Source organism: Mercenaria mercenaria, chromosome 3, assembly GCF_021730395.1.
Source record: "Mercenaria mercenaria strain notata chromosome 3, MADL_Memer_1, whole genome shotgun sequence".
Classification (NCBI taxonomy): domain Eukaryota; kingdom Metazoa; phylum Mollusca; class Bivalvia; order Venerida; family Veneridae; genus Mercenaria; species Mercenaria mercenaria.
The window spans coordinates 64,215,907-64,232,382 of NC_069363.1; the positions used below are offsets into that span (position 1 = coordinate 64,215,907).

At 35.2% G+C, this 16,476-nt stretch overlaps 1 protein-coding gene across 2 annotated transcripts; it reads right to left on the reverse strand.

The window, feature by feature from the left end:
• Window positions 1-11,720: 11,720 nt before the first annotated feature.
• LOC128555672 (uncharacterized) lies at window positions 11,721-14,908 on the reverse strand. 2 transcript variants are annotated; one of them, XM_053538749.1, is made up of 2 exons: window positions 14,797-14,908; window positions 11,721-14,487 (listed from the first exon to the last, which is right to left on the reverse strand). In XM_053538749.1, exon 2 carries the CDS (start codon window positions 14,481-14,483, stop codon window positions 11,844-11,846), a length of 2,640 nt encoding a protein of 879 aa, XP_053394724.1. In that variant the 5' UTR covers window positions 14,484-14,487; window positions 14,797-14,908; the 3' UTR covers window positions 11,721-11,843. The 2 variants fall into 2 exon arrangements, with proteins under 2 accessions (XP_053394724.1, XP_053394723.1); XM_053538748.1 differs by having other exon boundaries at window positions 14,713-14,899.
• Between the last annotated feature and the right edge of the window lie 1,568 nt (window positions 14,909-16,476).

Genomic DNA, 16,476 nt, shown 5'->3' on the forward strand with positions numbered 1-16,476 from the left:
ATATAGCTCAGTATTAATTACAATTTATGACTGTTTTGTAAAACAAAGATGCATAAAGAAATCAATATGTCCAATTTTTGCCTAAATAATGTCATTATTTGTTTCAATATATGCTTGTTATATAAATCGTTTAAAATAAAAAAAATGTTATAAGTGTAAATAACTATGTATAAATTAAACATAAACTTGACATAATCCATTATGTACTTATATATGTGATTTTTACACTTGAAACTGATCAAAATTTTAAACAGTCTTAGACCATAGATTTTATCAAAATTAATGGGACAATTAAAATGTGTGTCTTTTTTCACAAAGAAATAAGGACATTAACTAGCTTTTTGCATACAGGAAGACTCGGGGAGGAGGGGGTGAAATGTGAGGGGAATGAAGGTAGAGTTAAGGAGATCTAGAGGGACACATGGGCATACGCTCTCGAAAACTATTGACAACTGTACCAAAAATGTGTTGTCTGGCCAATATTTGGTGTTTGCTTTAGCCTGAATATTTGACACGACGTTATCTTTTAAAGGAGTAATTAACTAAAAGAACTAACATGTTGGCTTGACTGTCAGTTGGTTCCTGCGCTTCACCTAGTATAAATACTACTTATTAATGTAAGATTTGCCGACAGTTTCTTTAAACATGAAAGAAATATCAGTATTAGCCTATTAGACTATCAAAAATTCTAAACTCACCAGATTTTACGCGGAATGAGTGGGAGGGGTTCACGGAACGATCTCCCTTTAAATAAACCTATGTGAGTAAACAGTGACTTGGATCATGTAAACTTGGTATCGGGTAGAAAATTCAGTAGTTGCACCAGAGTTAAGCTAATATATATTATGACCACGCCTGTGAACTAGTGGTATACTTACAAAATATCAGAGTTTCGTCATTACTAGACTTTCTTTCCTTTTTTCATTTCATTCGTGGAAAAAGATTAAAAATTGACAATTTATAGTGGTTATGTCCAGTTATGTACAACATTGTATGTACTGTCCATTGGAGCATATCCCCTTTTTCTTCCAGCATCCAGTTTGTTCAAAAATAAAATCATGGAGAACTTTGTTCTTAACGACAGTGTCCCACTTGCCCCAATACATTAGGGTAAGTGGGACACATTTGAAAAGGAACGTTCAAAATAAAGTATGTTGTAATTTCTCAAAAACAAATCTCATTGTATGAAATAGTAATGTTATACCTACAGTTTTGCAACTCTTCCCATAACTGAAGGTATCAACATATACCAATATAAATATTTTGGACATGCCATATTTCACAAACAAGCACCTGTTTTATAGTGTCCTTGTCTGACGTCAACGCAACGGTTCATGGCAGGCCACTTTATTATTCAAAATGAAAGTCAATAAAACAAAATTATTATACTTTTTTATAGAATTTAAAAAAAATAATGCCATGTCCTTGATTTGCAATGATACATAATACGCTTCAATATTTCAAACAAGTTAAATGCAATATTACATATATACGAGAACCAGCTTCTTGTGTCAAAATTGACGTCACATTTATGATCAAGCCGTTACGGTACTGAAATTAAATATCTTTAAGATATTATTGATATACCGACCACATATAAGCAAATATATCTAGAAAGTCAGACGACTATTTCTACTGTGCGTTTCACTAGACAGGAACATAACGAGAATATTTTAATGCAACATCTGAAAAAAAAGGCATAATTATTTACAGCGTGTAATTTTATGTTTTCTTATTTTTATTTAATTAGTAATACTGTCAACATATGTCTAAGAAAATCGATTCTTAAAATATTTTCCAATCCATCGGCAGAAAAGTTTTGTCATAATAGGCTTTAACATTGAATGTTCTTTTTCAACATATGATCTTATTTAGGGAACGTAACCAATATTTACTCCAATTTACTGAAAAGTGTAAAGTGTACCAGTTTCCCCATTGTCCCAGTTACCCCATTTTACCCTACAGCAAGATATGTGTGACCTTCAGTTAATTAACATAAACGTCATTGACCTTAGAAATTAGTAATTTTGAAGGAAACATGCGAATAACCTGGTAAACAATCATTTAAGTAATTTATCATAGTTGCTCATCGTCATCATTTTCTTTAAATTAATATATATGGTTTAAAAGAAATACCGAAATTTCACATCTTATATGCTTCAAAAGATTTGTTTATTTGGAACATTTTGCAATATGGAATTTCTGATGTCACTATATATGTTATCAAACCCTGAAGTAGATCTATATATGAACGTAGGGACCTCCTTGGCCGAGTGGTTAAGGTCGCTGACTCTAAGTCACCTACCCCTCACCTATGTGGGTTCGAGCCTTACTCGGGGCGTTGAATTCTTCATGTTAGGAAGTCATCCAGTTGGATTACGGAAGGTCGGTGGTTCTACCCAGGTGTCCGCTCGTGGTGAAATAATGCACGGAGGAGCACCTAGGGTCTTCCTCTACCATCAAAGCTAAAAAGTCGCCTGTGTCGGTTAAACCTAACAAAAACAAAACATGAACGTTTAGTGGAAAGACGTACGAAGGATTTATATCCAGTTTTTTATGGTAAATAAGAACGATCGAAGACAGTGTGTGTGAAAAAAACGACAGATTTAATTAAATCATCCTCACACTACATACGTTATCATCACTTTGGTGGGGCCAAAATCGGTCCAGATTCGACAATATATGGGAATATCCGGCTCTCCGGTAACTGTTTTGGCAGTAACTCGGCAGAGCCTCGTTTTCCCCGTTACAGTTACCCTCGAACCAGATATTCCCATCTGCATCGGCAACCAATGATAGACTATTTTATTCTGAGAGTCCACGATTTTCGGAGCATTTACGCTCAAATATATGTAATAATTTCATATGTGACGAAACACTGAATACCGATATTTCTTTAATATTTTAGCAAGCCTTTACAGTGTAAATTAGGTCTATCGTTTTTGTATTATGATTCAACATTTTCCGAAAACCGCAGACTGTTGAAATGCATTAATACTATAATTAAATTGTTTGTTTTCCATTTGATTAAATGCTGGAGAACAAAGGTTAGAAAATTATTACTATACGTATACACATTTACTGTAGTTGAACGCTTTATTATCTCTTTTTATGCATGAAATTTCATTAGACACATTTTCTTACTTTTAATGTGAGTAATAAACAACTTTCGTACGATTTTGGCAACTGAAATTTGAAAGTTGTTAAGATTATTGATATTCTGTGTTTTGTTTCTGAATGTTACAGCAATTTTGAGCCATAAAGAAGAAAATTTATGTTTATTCATCTTTTTTAACTGAAAAATATTTTATCGCCAAGACTGATCATCCCATAAAGTTAAAGTTCCCACTCTGTTCCCTGCAATAATATTTTTTCTTATTTCAATATGTAATATAACAAAATACAGTTGAAACTCAATATCTCGAACTCACTTATCTATAAATTCCGGCTATCTCGTATGCATTTTCAAGTCCCGTCTCGAAACCACGTGCACGAACTATCATTTTAAGTCGAATTTCGGTTATATCGAAGTAAAATGCAAGATCCCTTGGAATCCAAGATACCGATTTTCAACTGTACTCCAGTTAAATGTAGCTATGATATAAAGTAAGAAATAAATATTTTAATAGCTGTTGATCAACTAGATTAATAGCATATGCATGTACAATATTTATACACGTTTCATTTTTCATGTTACAATTACATAAATGAATGCAATATGAGGCAATTAATTCAAGTTCTGTTACTGAACAAAACAGCTTATCCACCATTTGTTATTTTACCAGTATGTGGCTGACTGGTTAAGGTAGCTGACTTTATTATTATTATTATTATTATTATTATTATACCAGATTTATATAGCGCCCTTTTCATGATAAACACGTTCAAAGGCGCTTTACATATACCAAACGCAGTCACACAGGGCGCGAAATTCATCCTCTACTAGTACAGACACAGAGCGATCTGACCGGAGGGACAGAGTGAGATGAAGCCCCAAGAACAGACAGAGAGACCAGAGAGAGATACCGGCCTGTCCGGCTAACTTAGCTTAGCTCTTTGCGAATAGACAGTCTGATTCTTTAACGTGCCCGGTGTATAGCACCGATACACGCGAAGCCGTCTTTCCTGGGAAGAACCAGTACAGGCCTCTTAGTCAGGTGGGAGACTCTCAAGAGCATCTCAGAAATTTCCAGTTCCTGAATCAGGATTCGAACCCCGGACCTCTGGATTGGCAGTCAAGCGTGTTACCACTAGACCACAGGCCTACCTTCAAATCACTTGCCCATTACCGAAGTGGGCTTGAGCCTCACTCGGAGCGTTGAATTCTTCCTGTGACGAAGCCATCCAGCTGGCTTACAGAAGGTCGGTGGTTCTACCCAGCTCGTGATGAAAGAATGCACGGAGGGGCACCTTGGGTTTTCTTCCAACATTAATTTAAAGCTGGAAAGTCGCCATTATGACCTATAATTGTGTCATAGCGACGTTAAACACACCAAAACAGGCTTAATAATCACTGAAAGTACTTTAAAAACAAATTGTTGTTTATGGAAAAAATGGTAATAAAACACTATATACTCTATCTGAAAAGAGTATGTAATATTTGTCAGATATTCAACCATCGTCATATCTACACTCTTGTTTTCTCATATTTATGAGAAATGTTTTGAAAAACGCATTTTTTTTGTGTGTGTGTGTGTGTGTTCCTAAAATGTGATGAAGAAGTAAAATAAATTAAATTATATCATTGTTTGAAATGTGTTGAGCAAGTTCTTTTGATTTCAGAATTGCAAATGGCGGGTTACCTATTTTGATCTATACATACAGGGCGACACTAAAGCTCTGTACATGGAAGTATTTTTTTCTTCTCATTTTATCGTCTTCTTACTTTTAAAGCTTGCTTTAATTATCACAAATCTAGACGCCATCGAAGTAAGAATAGCATACATTTGACAAACGCAGAAATGTATAAATGATAATTATAATTAAACATGTTAATTTCGAAAGACGGAATAGCAGTTTTTGCTAAAGTTCACAGATTTATATTTAGGTGGGATGGAAGCTTAGCGGCCATACCTCAAAAGATTTCTTGCACACCGGACTGACATTTCAGGTGGTTTAACCCATCCCGTCAAAACCCATCTGGCACCCCCATGCCAGATGACACGCGCTTTTAATGACACCTAACGATTCATGCATTGGATATATTTCTTATGTAAAACGAGATCAAACTAATACCTGGATAGTTGCTCTTCATTCTGTATAGTATATTTCTCGCACGAGGGGCAATAAAAATGTCAATGTAGAAACATCCTGCTGGAGCCTTTTTCCGTCTTAAAGAAGAAATCTTATATATATGAGACAGAACAAACATAGGGACGGGAGCCAGTCTGGGATGATTCACACGTCAGTTACAAACACTAATGAAATGTTTCGTGCCGGAGAGGAATAGTATGGATTGAATGATTTGATAAATACCTGCAATTATTTTAAGACGTCCTTTTTAACCCTTAGCCTGCTAAATTTCTTAAATGGACTGGTCCATTATTCAATTTGGGCAATACCATAAATTTTATTATTCCAAGGGGTGTTCACTGAAAATTTACTGACTAAATAGCGAACAGTGCAGACCATGATCAGCCTGCAGGACCAGCATGCACGGATGTGCTGGCTGATCTTGGTCTGCACTGGTCGCAAATTCAGAATCACTTGCCGCCAGCAGGCTAAAGGGTAAAGTGCTCTTAACCTTTATAAATTCTTTTCCTGTCACTATGCTATTTTTTATGTCATGAAACCAGAGCGTTTATCATATAACAGCATACATACTAAATAGCAAATGGGACCACCCACAATTTTAAACTGCACGCCTATGATTGTTTAACTATGTTCGGGGTCATAAAACAATTAAACATGTTATAAATTTATACGATTGATGACTCTCCTACTATAGTATAAAATTGCGCGGAAGTTTGAACTTCAAAATGGTACAAATTCAAATTAATACCGTATCACCTATTATTTGATGGATTCTTTTTCTTTTTATGTCAATGTTTAAAATTTAGAAAGCGTTGTAAGAAAACGATAATATATGCCAATAGATAATGTAACGGGTGACTTTAAGTTAAAAACATTGCGACCTAACGGTTTGAAATCCTAAACTGACTTCGATGCTTGATGACTACCAAAAAATAGAGAATATTACATGAGTGTCTTTTCATATCAAGGCAATATCTATTTTAAGGGATATTTGTATATGAATGAATGTGACATTAAGTAGGTTATGTGATAGTGTAAATTGTATTTGGTTGTTGTTGTTGTTGTTCAGAAGGCCACATTTATCATTTGTACTTTACACTGATCTATATCTTCATGTGCTACCTTCTATAAATAAAGATGTTATTATTATTATATTAGATTTATTAAACGAGTTGAATAAAATAATAAAATGCGAGGTTATCAATTTTATTCAACGAGTTTAATAAATTCAATGTGAAAAGACACAAATGTAATATTCTTTTATCACATGTAAGCTTTTCCTGTTGAAACATCAAAAATTCTTCTTTCTTCATCTGTTATTGACCAAGTAAATTCGACCAACGTCTCCTATAAATAAACGACGTCAACGTCAAAGCTTTATATTATTACACTAAAGTACTCTCTATTAACACACGTTCACTCTCTTGTCAAAACACCCTTGAAAAATGACAAGAACAGCAGCTAGTGTTTTGCTAGAATGATAGAACCCAAATGACAGTGACTGCATTTGCCCTATCAGTAATGTATAAGAACAGGTAATGTCTTACGTATATACTGAAAACATACTGCAAATGTTATCAAATAAAACGATCATTCAACACATAAATAAGTCGCGTTTGGAAGTTTTCTCCATATTTAAGGTAATATGCGCCACCTAACGAAAGTCAACGGACCGTTATTAAATTTTTCCGAATCAAAATTGACGATATTTCCGATTGACTGGTATTTTTTTCATTTTTCTGTTATTCTCCATTTTGCTGCTGTAAATCTTCAAACATGGCCACTAACGTCATTTTTTCAGCAGAGCGCAAAATGACGTACTTGACTGGTTTTTCGAGTATCGTTTTTATATACAACTACAAAACGGCAAAAATCCTTTATTTTCAAGTTTATATTAAAATTATCTCTCCAGTGATATATAATATGTCATGTTTATTTCAACGTCACATCAGAGGCAAGCGATTTATGAACGCAAAATACGTAAAACTGACGTTGAGTTTCACCCGAAATTTCGCGTAAAAACGCCTATATCTTAAAAACTGTGAGATAGTTGTTTGAATAAATTTCAACAGAAGTACAAAATTTTAATTGCTATCGATTCCTTAAAAGAAAAATGGGGGTCACCGATTTAGATTTCGCTCTATTTACCGTTGCACTTCCCTACCCCAGTAAAATAACGACGTTTTCATACTTATTTCGTAAATTTCCATTAATTCAAATTCAGTGTTTCTTCTGTTGGTGGATATAATGAAATAATATCAGTTTCTGCTGTTGGATATAATGAAATGATATCACAATAATGATAAAATGAAGACTTTTTTTGTTATTAAATTTTTCAAAGATGAATGTTTTCTAGAAAATGTTCTATACATGACAAACAGACATGTTTTATTACAGACAATTTTGCCTAAGTGCCTGTGCACTCTATATAGTATTTCGAAGAGTGCGCAGTTAATGATTCCATCTTTACATAGAAACAGTTTACAGAAATTTAGATTACGCATACAGTACTCTAATGAGGAGAGAAAGGAATTTGTCCCATAAGTTTATTTAGGTGTTAAGAATCACATGTACCTTCAAGACGTTCACACTGCAAAGTTTCGCTCGTGGTACTTTTGATTAATGTTTAGTACTTTAACAAAATACTTGTTTTGTTTATATATCCCGGTAAACAAATGTTACAAACAACACCGAGGATAGTATGCGCCTGATATCAGAAGACGCAGGTTCATACATGTGCTATATATCCCGACAAAATTATAAACGTCTGCTGGAAATTAAGCAGTAAATTGAATAAAATGCTCACAAAACGTGAGCACGGCTTTATATATTACCCTATTTTATAATTTAATTTTATACTACAGTCATGTTTTACAAAGTCTCCATTTTATTTTCCGGTCACATTTGTTTAATTAAACTATCTACCGTGCGCATGCTTTCAATGCCTTTAAAATGAGACATTTAAAATTGTGGCATTTGTATGGTTTGAACCTACGTCTCCTGATATCAGACGCAAACTTTCATCGGTGTAGTCAATCAAGATGACGATCTTAACATTTGAGCCAAGCCGTGAGAAAACCAACCAAGTACGTTTGCGACCAGCATGGACCCAGACCAGCCTGCGCATCCACGCATTCTGGTCATGGTTCATGCTGTTCGCTAACAGTTTCTCTAATTGCAATAGGCTTTGAAAGCGAACAGCATGGATCCTGACCAGACAGACTGCGCGGATGCGCGTGCTGGTCGCAAAACCACTATGTTGGTTTTCTCATGGCGCGGCTCATTTATGTTTTGACGTTTAAGTGACAGATATTGAACAGTCACTGTAGTAGCATGAATGACAAAGCAACTAAAATATATAAAAGAATGTGTAAGAACAAAGAATCAGTCTTTATATTTCCAAACTGCACTTTTAGCCCAGATAATCTATTGTTTTAATAGAACCTATGTAAAAACTGCACTCATGTATCGAAATAACTGCATTTTTATTAAGACCGCACCGTCTTCTGCGTTTTCTTATAAACCATTTTATCTTGTTTACCTCACACGAACCGGCAAACTGAACTTCCGGCGGGATAGTTCGAACTTGTACCTGTTTCCGGCGGGATAGTTCGAACTTGTACCTGTTTCCTCTCCAGATAACGGTTTGTGTACACAAGTCACGTGCAGAATTATTTTCTAGAACGGTTCCTTTTGTCCCTATCATGCGTTCAACAGAATACCAAAGTAAAATAAAAATACACTGACATGGAAATATTCAGTACTGGCATGAAGCATACCTGCGTGAACATAAATTTAAAAGTTAACGAAGTCTAAGATGAACACCAAAATACCCGGTAATAGAATATCTTTAAGATTGACTACAAACATTTTGCTTAGAACTTTAACATTTGATGTGCTTCACTTTTCTGCTAAGGTTTAAGCGTTTTGACAAATGTTTTTAATTTTATTAAATTTAAACAAAGTTTGCTTAAGAATTGAAGCTGCAACTACAAATAAAAATCAGCGTATTCTAGGTGAATACAACTTTCGGCTAAAATGCACTTTACCGATACCTATATCCTGTTTCAATAAAAAGGACTCTTTGTGTTTCTGTGTCATGTATAGGAGAGCAATTTCCTGAAATTATTCATTTATTTCAATAATTTCATTTAATCATATCTTCTTTTTATCATTACTGGAATTTAATAGCATTATATCCACTAACAGAAAAAGAAACGGAATTAAAATTTATGAAAATTTACGAAATATGTATAAAAACGTTGTTATGTTTTACTGGGGGTAGGGTAGCGCACGGTAATAGAGCGAAATCTAAAACGGTGACCCCCATTTTTCTTTTACGGAATCGATAGTGATTGAAATTTTACACACTGCTCAAATTTATTCAAAAAACTATCTGACAGTTTCTGAATATAGGCGTCTTCACGCAAAATTTTGGGTAAAGCTCGATGTCAGTTTTGCATGTTTTGCGTTCATAAATCGTTTGCCTCTGATGTGACGTTGAAATAAACATGACATATTATATATCATTGGAGAGATAATTTTAATATAAACTTGAAAATAAAGATTTTTTGCCGTATTTTAGTTGTATGTAAAAACGATAATCGAAAAACTAGTCAAGTACGTCATTTTGCGCTCTGCTGAAAAAATGACGTTAGTGGCCATGTTTGAAGATTTACAGCAGCAAAATGGAGAATAACAGAAAAATGAAAAAATACCAGTCAATCAGAAATATCGTCAATTTTGATTCGGCAAAATTTCATAACAGTCCGTTGACTTTCGTTAGGTGGCGCATATTACCTTAAGTCTGCAACATTTGGAAAATCTTTCAGTTTCAGTTTCAGTTTATTGTTCACTCGTCACAAAATACATGTGATTAGAGGTACATATAATAATCAAGTATATATGTATAATACACGTACAAAAATGTTAACCTGGCTGTAAAGTCAATATCTACATGTTTTATAAGAACAATGATAAGCTATATTGCAGTATAAGGGTTCATTTGTGATACAAAAGTCTTAAGTAGTGGTACTAATCTATCAGTAAACTATCGCCACATTTGGAAAATCTTTCTTTAACACCTGGGGATTCTCGAATTCTTTCTTTAAAAATAGAGTTTATTCTTTTTATTTTGATAATTTTCTAGCTTAAAATGAAACAATGGTTTGCTTTAAATATGATAAATGATATATTAACAAACAGGAACACTGAAATTTCTATCGTTTAAAACGTTTAAATGTGTTTAGTTGTTGTCATAAGTAAAATTAATGTCAATTAAATCGCACAAAGGATGGTTTTTTTATTTGATAAAGTGTTAAAAGAAATAGGGTGGTACATCAATAATATATCTATAATTATGAAAACTTTATTTTCAAATGCCTTTTATGTAAACAAAGCAATACATTTTCCGACCTCATTAATAATCAACTTCTATACAAATATAAACATACTACGTTCTCCATTTTGTTGTTTTTATTAGGTCATAACCGGCTTTTTACAGGTGTTACAAAAGTTGGTTCTCATTACATTTCTAGCTATATTTCGTATAAATGTATGCTCCTTCGCTGTATTAATCATGAATATACGTTTTTATTCTTCATCTATTTTATTTATCCAATCGTGAACGTTTATTTGCAACACGTGACCGTACAATATATTACCTTACTGGACGCACGTGCATACAAAAAAACCTGTATTTTTTCCGTATTTGGACAGTTCAACAGTCCCATACGATAAAGCCCAAAAACGCGTGAAAATGTTCCGAATGTAAATTGAGTGAAGTAGGCATTCCATGTACAGAGTCTTGAAGATATGTGTACAATGCGAAATATATTTGTATTCGTACCCAGCTGGGAAAACCATGCATATTGGACTCACCTCTTTTTTCAGTACTCGTCCAAATATATCTCCGTATTGTACAGAACAATGTTAAATAATTTAATATTATTCGACCATGTACCACATGTCCTTGAGAAGTGTATCGAGATTTCGTCCTTTACAACAAACAACTATACACTTGCTGTGTAGTAATGTTCCCCTTATAGGACGGCAATCCTTTAAGATCTAACACGCAAGTACATACCTTCAAAAACCATATTGCTTTTGTAAAAGTAATAATTATGACCGAAGAACGAAGTACCGACTTAACACATACCATAAAATGACACACACTGATGTTTATATTTCCACATTATGGTATTACTATGTTCTTTCAATAACGTATAATTAATTAGTATAAATAATACAGAACAGAGAATCTGAACCGAATTAATGAAGGTATTGGTACATGTTCTGTATATCCAACTTCACTTAGATTTTCCACATTGTGTAAAGTGGCACAAGATGCTCATGCCTTTAAGCACATAGCCTTAAGAAAAAAAGTATTCTAAGTATTTAATGATTGAACAGTCATATTAGAATTGTTCTTGAAAATGACGCGTTTTAGTATTTTTTGTGTATTTGAAAAAAAAAAAATAATAAAAAAAAAAAAAAGGTAGTCTATTGAGTTGTATCTCTGTTCACTAGGATCAGAAGCGGACTTTCATAGATGAAAGACACGACGGTAAAATGTTTCTGAAACATGTGTTTTAAAAAGGCCGTATATAAGGAGAAGGTGCAAACATGTCTGAAGGTCGATATGTAAATATACCAGTTGGGCGAATTCGTCTGTCTATTACCCCGCTGACGGGAAACATCGGTGTTCTGATTCCAGTAATGTCGGTGGACAAACGGCTTCTTCCAAACGCACCTGCTGTAAATGTGCTGCCTCTAATTGGAACTCTAAAACCTGGACCGTCTCTAGATATTGATCTTCCAAAGCTTACTGCTCTAGGAAAAAGTCTGTCATTCGAGTCTCGAGGTTGTGGAAATTCGCGTCTGAAACCTATGCTCCTTTCTATTTGTCTTGGCCTTATTACGGAACTACCGAAACCTATATTCGAAATACCTTCACCGAAACTCTGTTGTCTTGAAAATTCACCCGAAATATCATTACGTGTTACAGTATCAGCTCTTTGTCTGATTTCTCTTGGAATCATGCCACCTAAACCAGACGGCATTGCTGAAGTACCTCTAACACTACCACTTATTCTTGCACGGTTGTCGATACCTCTAACAAAAGGTGTAACGTCAAAGGATGTAACGCTCGATGCCGAACGAAAACCGTTATGTACTGGCAGAGTGCCACTTGAACTATCACCCATAGCCATTCTTCCATCGAAAACTTGACCTCCAGTTATACTATTTCTCGCACTACCGCTGCCGAAGTCGCTTTGTATTGGCATACTAGTTCTGACAATGTCGGATCTTATGAACTCACTTGACGATTCAGTCGGCAAAGATGATGACATACCTCTTGTTTCAAATCTTGAGGCATCTCTCAAAAATGGAGATGTTATCGTCCCTGTGGTAAATCTTCCTCCTGAGACAGTGCGGTCCATTCCGGAAGATATGCCTGATATGCTTGGTCTCGAAGGTCTTCCATGGAAAAGGCGTTGGTTCATTCTCTCTGCAGGTTCCATAACGGGAAAGCGGTTTCCAGATATAAATCGAGGTATTTGAACAGAATTTCCAGACGCAGACCCGATTGTATACTGAGGGTTGTTTCCAAATGAAACTATGTGTCCTGAAGCAGTATCAACTTGACTAACAGAAGTTATTGGTATGCTTCCCTGTCTTGTGCTAGGTGTTCGCAATTCTCCGTCTCTTCGAAATTCATCATAAGATAGGTCCGAATCATCGCGGGAAGTTTCATCTCTACTTTCTAAATGCGAAACAATGTCAAGCCTTTGGGGGGAAACGTTGCCAGGTCGTTTTACTACTACAATGGTTTGTATTGATTGTCGTGTATTAAACTTCCCTTTTGGAACAGAACCATCTGCTGTCTTGGCAACGCTTGGAGATATGTTTATCACTTTGCCATCATTGGATTTTGCTGAAATATCTATTCCATGAATAATAGTCGGTGCGGACACAGATTTTGCTTTGACATCATTTATAGACGCAAGCTGATGTGTTTCTCCGCCGTCTTGAACAATGTCTGCAGTAGTACTCGGCGTAATTTCTTTTATATCTGTTGATATAGTTTCCACTTTACTACCAGTTATCTCGAATTTTTCTGTGACAGTTGTGTTTGTCAATTTATCACCTCTTTTTAGAAGACTGTCTTTTCCTTTTCTATTGATATTATTTTTTCGTATACCAGTATTGTCTGAAACATTAAGAACAGTTTTATTTCTATCCACGTCTGAAGTATTTACAGTATTTCCAATTTCGTTTATGTTACTTTCGAACTGGCTAGCAATGAATTTGATATCAGCGCCAGTCATTCTAATTAAGTCGGAGATCGTTTGGGGTTGTTTCATGCCTGGCTCCCATATAATTTTAGGAAGCGTGCTTGCGCCATCTGCAGAAGTGTTTGTGGCTATCATATTTGCCTCTATTCTGGTATCCCCATTCTCTGACACGTTTGCAGCATCACTTGTATTTTGTATGCTCTGATCGGGTTCAGTTGACCCAGGTCCACTTACTGACACTTCATTTGGAATAGACGAACCAGCAGGTCTTGCTTGCTCTGTATTCGTTACTTTATTGACTTTGAAACTTGAATTTACAAAGTCTTTTTCATCGGTTATTATCAACTTAGTTACACCATTACCAGTTCCATCGGCCATAGAACTAATTAAATCATTGGAAATATTACCGTTACTACTTTGATTTTTGAATGCTTTAATAGTTGAAATATTACCAGGATCCTCCGTTGCTGTACTCTGGTTGAATTTGGTTGCATTTGTTCTCATAATATTGATATTAAGCTGCTCTATGCTTGGAATACTTTTATTCATACCTATATCAACTTTTCTCATGCCAAAGGTTTCTGTAGAACTAGCATTTACTGTGACTGGTACGGATAATTCATCGGTTGCATTTTCCATTATACTATTTGTTTTTGTAATGTTTGGTAACTTAGTAACACTAGTACTGATGTTTTGCCTTGACGTTAAACTAACTGTGGTTAATCCATTGTTTGGATTGCTTGTTGAATTGTCTGTATTAGACAAGTTATTGTATGTGTCGGAGAACTCATTTACCAGAACATCAGAAGTGTTAATCGCTTGACTGGTCAGTATCTTTGAGGTAGTCAAACCGTCATGATCTGAGACATCTTGAGCCGACCCGATACTTATGAGAAATAAAAGGCGAAGAATCGCAAAAATCTGCAGGTCCATTATCCTGGAAGGTCAGAAACGTAAACATTATACATGTCACAGAAATTGTGTCAGGCCATTTTGATATTTTTTATTTCTAAAAGTTTGCTTTTGAAATTTCTTTAACAATACAATTTCCGTCTTTCGTACTATTTGTTAAACAGAAAACAAACAAAACCATATTTATAAACTGAATAAGTTTAACGTTCAAGATTTATGAATTTAATGAAAACAAATAAATAAACCATACCTTATATACAAGTTTTACGTGGTAAATTTCATTTTTACATACACTTTGTTTCCGTGAATATCCGAATTAATAAAATATGCTCACAGAGATTGATTGGACTCGTTCCTACAACTTTTACATACCACGTGTTATGATGAAGTATACTTCGAAAATTCATTATTTTTTGTTATTTTCATGTAACAAACCTTGTAGTCACGTGCAAAATGATTTTAAAGGTGCCTGTAATATGTGGATGATTATTTATGTACAACGTTTTCATACGCTGATGTTTTGTAAAACGTTTCACCTCCAGGCATATATAACACGTTCAAACAAAGTCTTCAGTGCAATGATTCAGTTTTGGAAACAGTAGTTAGAGATGTAAAAAGTTTTGGAGTTATGGGATCCACGTACATTGACTGGATGAAAATCTTATAAAAAAATTCTTAGAAAATGCAGAAAGTTGCCTCGCGGCCTATAAGTTTTTATTACACGGTCACAGATGGTGAACTGCCACCGGATGGCGAGTATTACAGAGATAATTAGGCAAAATCTTCCGGCGCCCGTTCGACAGCAGGTGAAATCGAAGGGTGGCAGGAAACAGTTTAGAACAAAATTAAATTCAGCGTCGGCTTTAGGATGAGACTCGGACGGTGCTTGCTTAAAACGGATGGTGACAGTACGACTTCTGTTCCAAAACGCACGGTGACCGTGCTGGTACCGTCAATCGTCCGGGTATCGGATGATGTCTATCAGAGTACCTGTTTGCGTTGATATTTATGAATTTGTTTCGGGCAGAGGTTGGACGGCACAATCTGGTACCCCATTCACTAAAATGTTTTACATAGGTACCTCATGCTTCATTCCTCATCTGATGGTACTTGTTCCACCGCAACATCTGATACTTTTTCTCATTTAGCAAGAGAGACTGCGGACCGTTCGTATAATGCAAAGAAGAAACGAACGCTAAGGGAGCTCTTAGTACAATTGCCCGATCACCGCCCTGTAAGCGGTCAGGTGCCGCCATACTTGACCGTCCGGTTTCCTGTATATTCCTTACAAGCGTCACCCAGTTCCTGCCTGGCGCATGCCAGTTTTGCAATTTCCCGCCTAGCATTTAATGCAAAAAAAACCTCCAGTGCCCACCTTCTTTGTGACTGTGTGAACAAAAACCTTCAAAATTGCCCGGCGTCTGTTATTTCAAATCTTTTAGTTGGCAGCATTTAAAAAAAAGTCGGACGGCGAACGTTTTATTTGTGACTGAAGCATTACATTGTGTAAATACCGATAGGGTTCTGTAGGGTGCTGTTGTTAGAGGTCTATGTTGTTATAACATTGTTATTTCGTCAAGGTCCTTTCTTTCAGTTTTCTCTATTATGGTATAAAATTTATAGTACAATGGTTTCCGCATTTATTAGTGAAGGACAGAAACGATGTTTTAACAGGAGAAAAGTATTTCAAATCCTTAGAAATTGCGAAACAATGTTGCTGCTATATTGCTTTTTACTGAAACTAAATTGAAAGACCTGCATATTCTCCTGATAACCTGTCATCTACAAAACAGGTTTCATGAAACAATCTCTTGTACTTTCAAAGTAACTACAGACTGTGTCTTTATATCTGAAAGACAGACAGACAATCAGACAGACAGACAGACGAGTGAACGACAAAATAACACGATGTTGCTTAATTTCCATATTGCATTCTCTATATAAAGCAGTAGACGTCTAATATAGACTCAGTTGGATTTCAGTTTGACTGTCTTTACACTTAAAGCAAAATTGT

Bases quoted from the DNA above. Each gene is read 5' to 3' on its own strand.
- LOC128555672 (XM_053538749.1), bottom strand. From the start codon at position 14,483: ATGGACCTGCAGATTTTTGCGATTCTTCGCCTTTTATTTCTCATAAGT.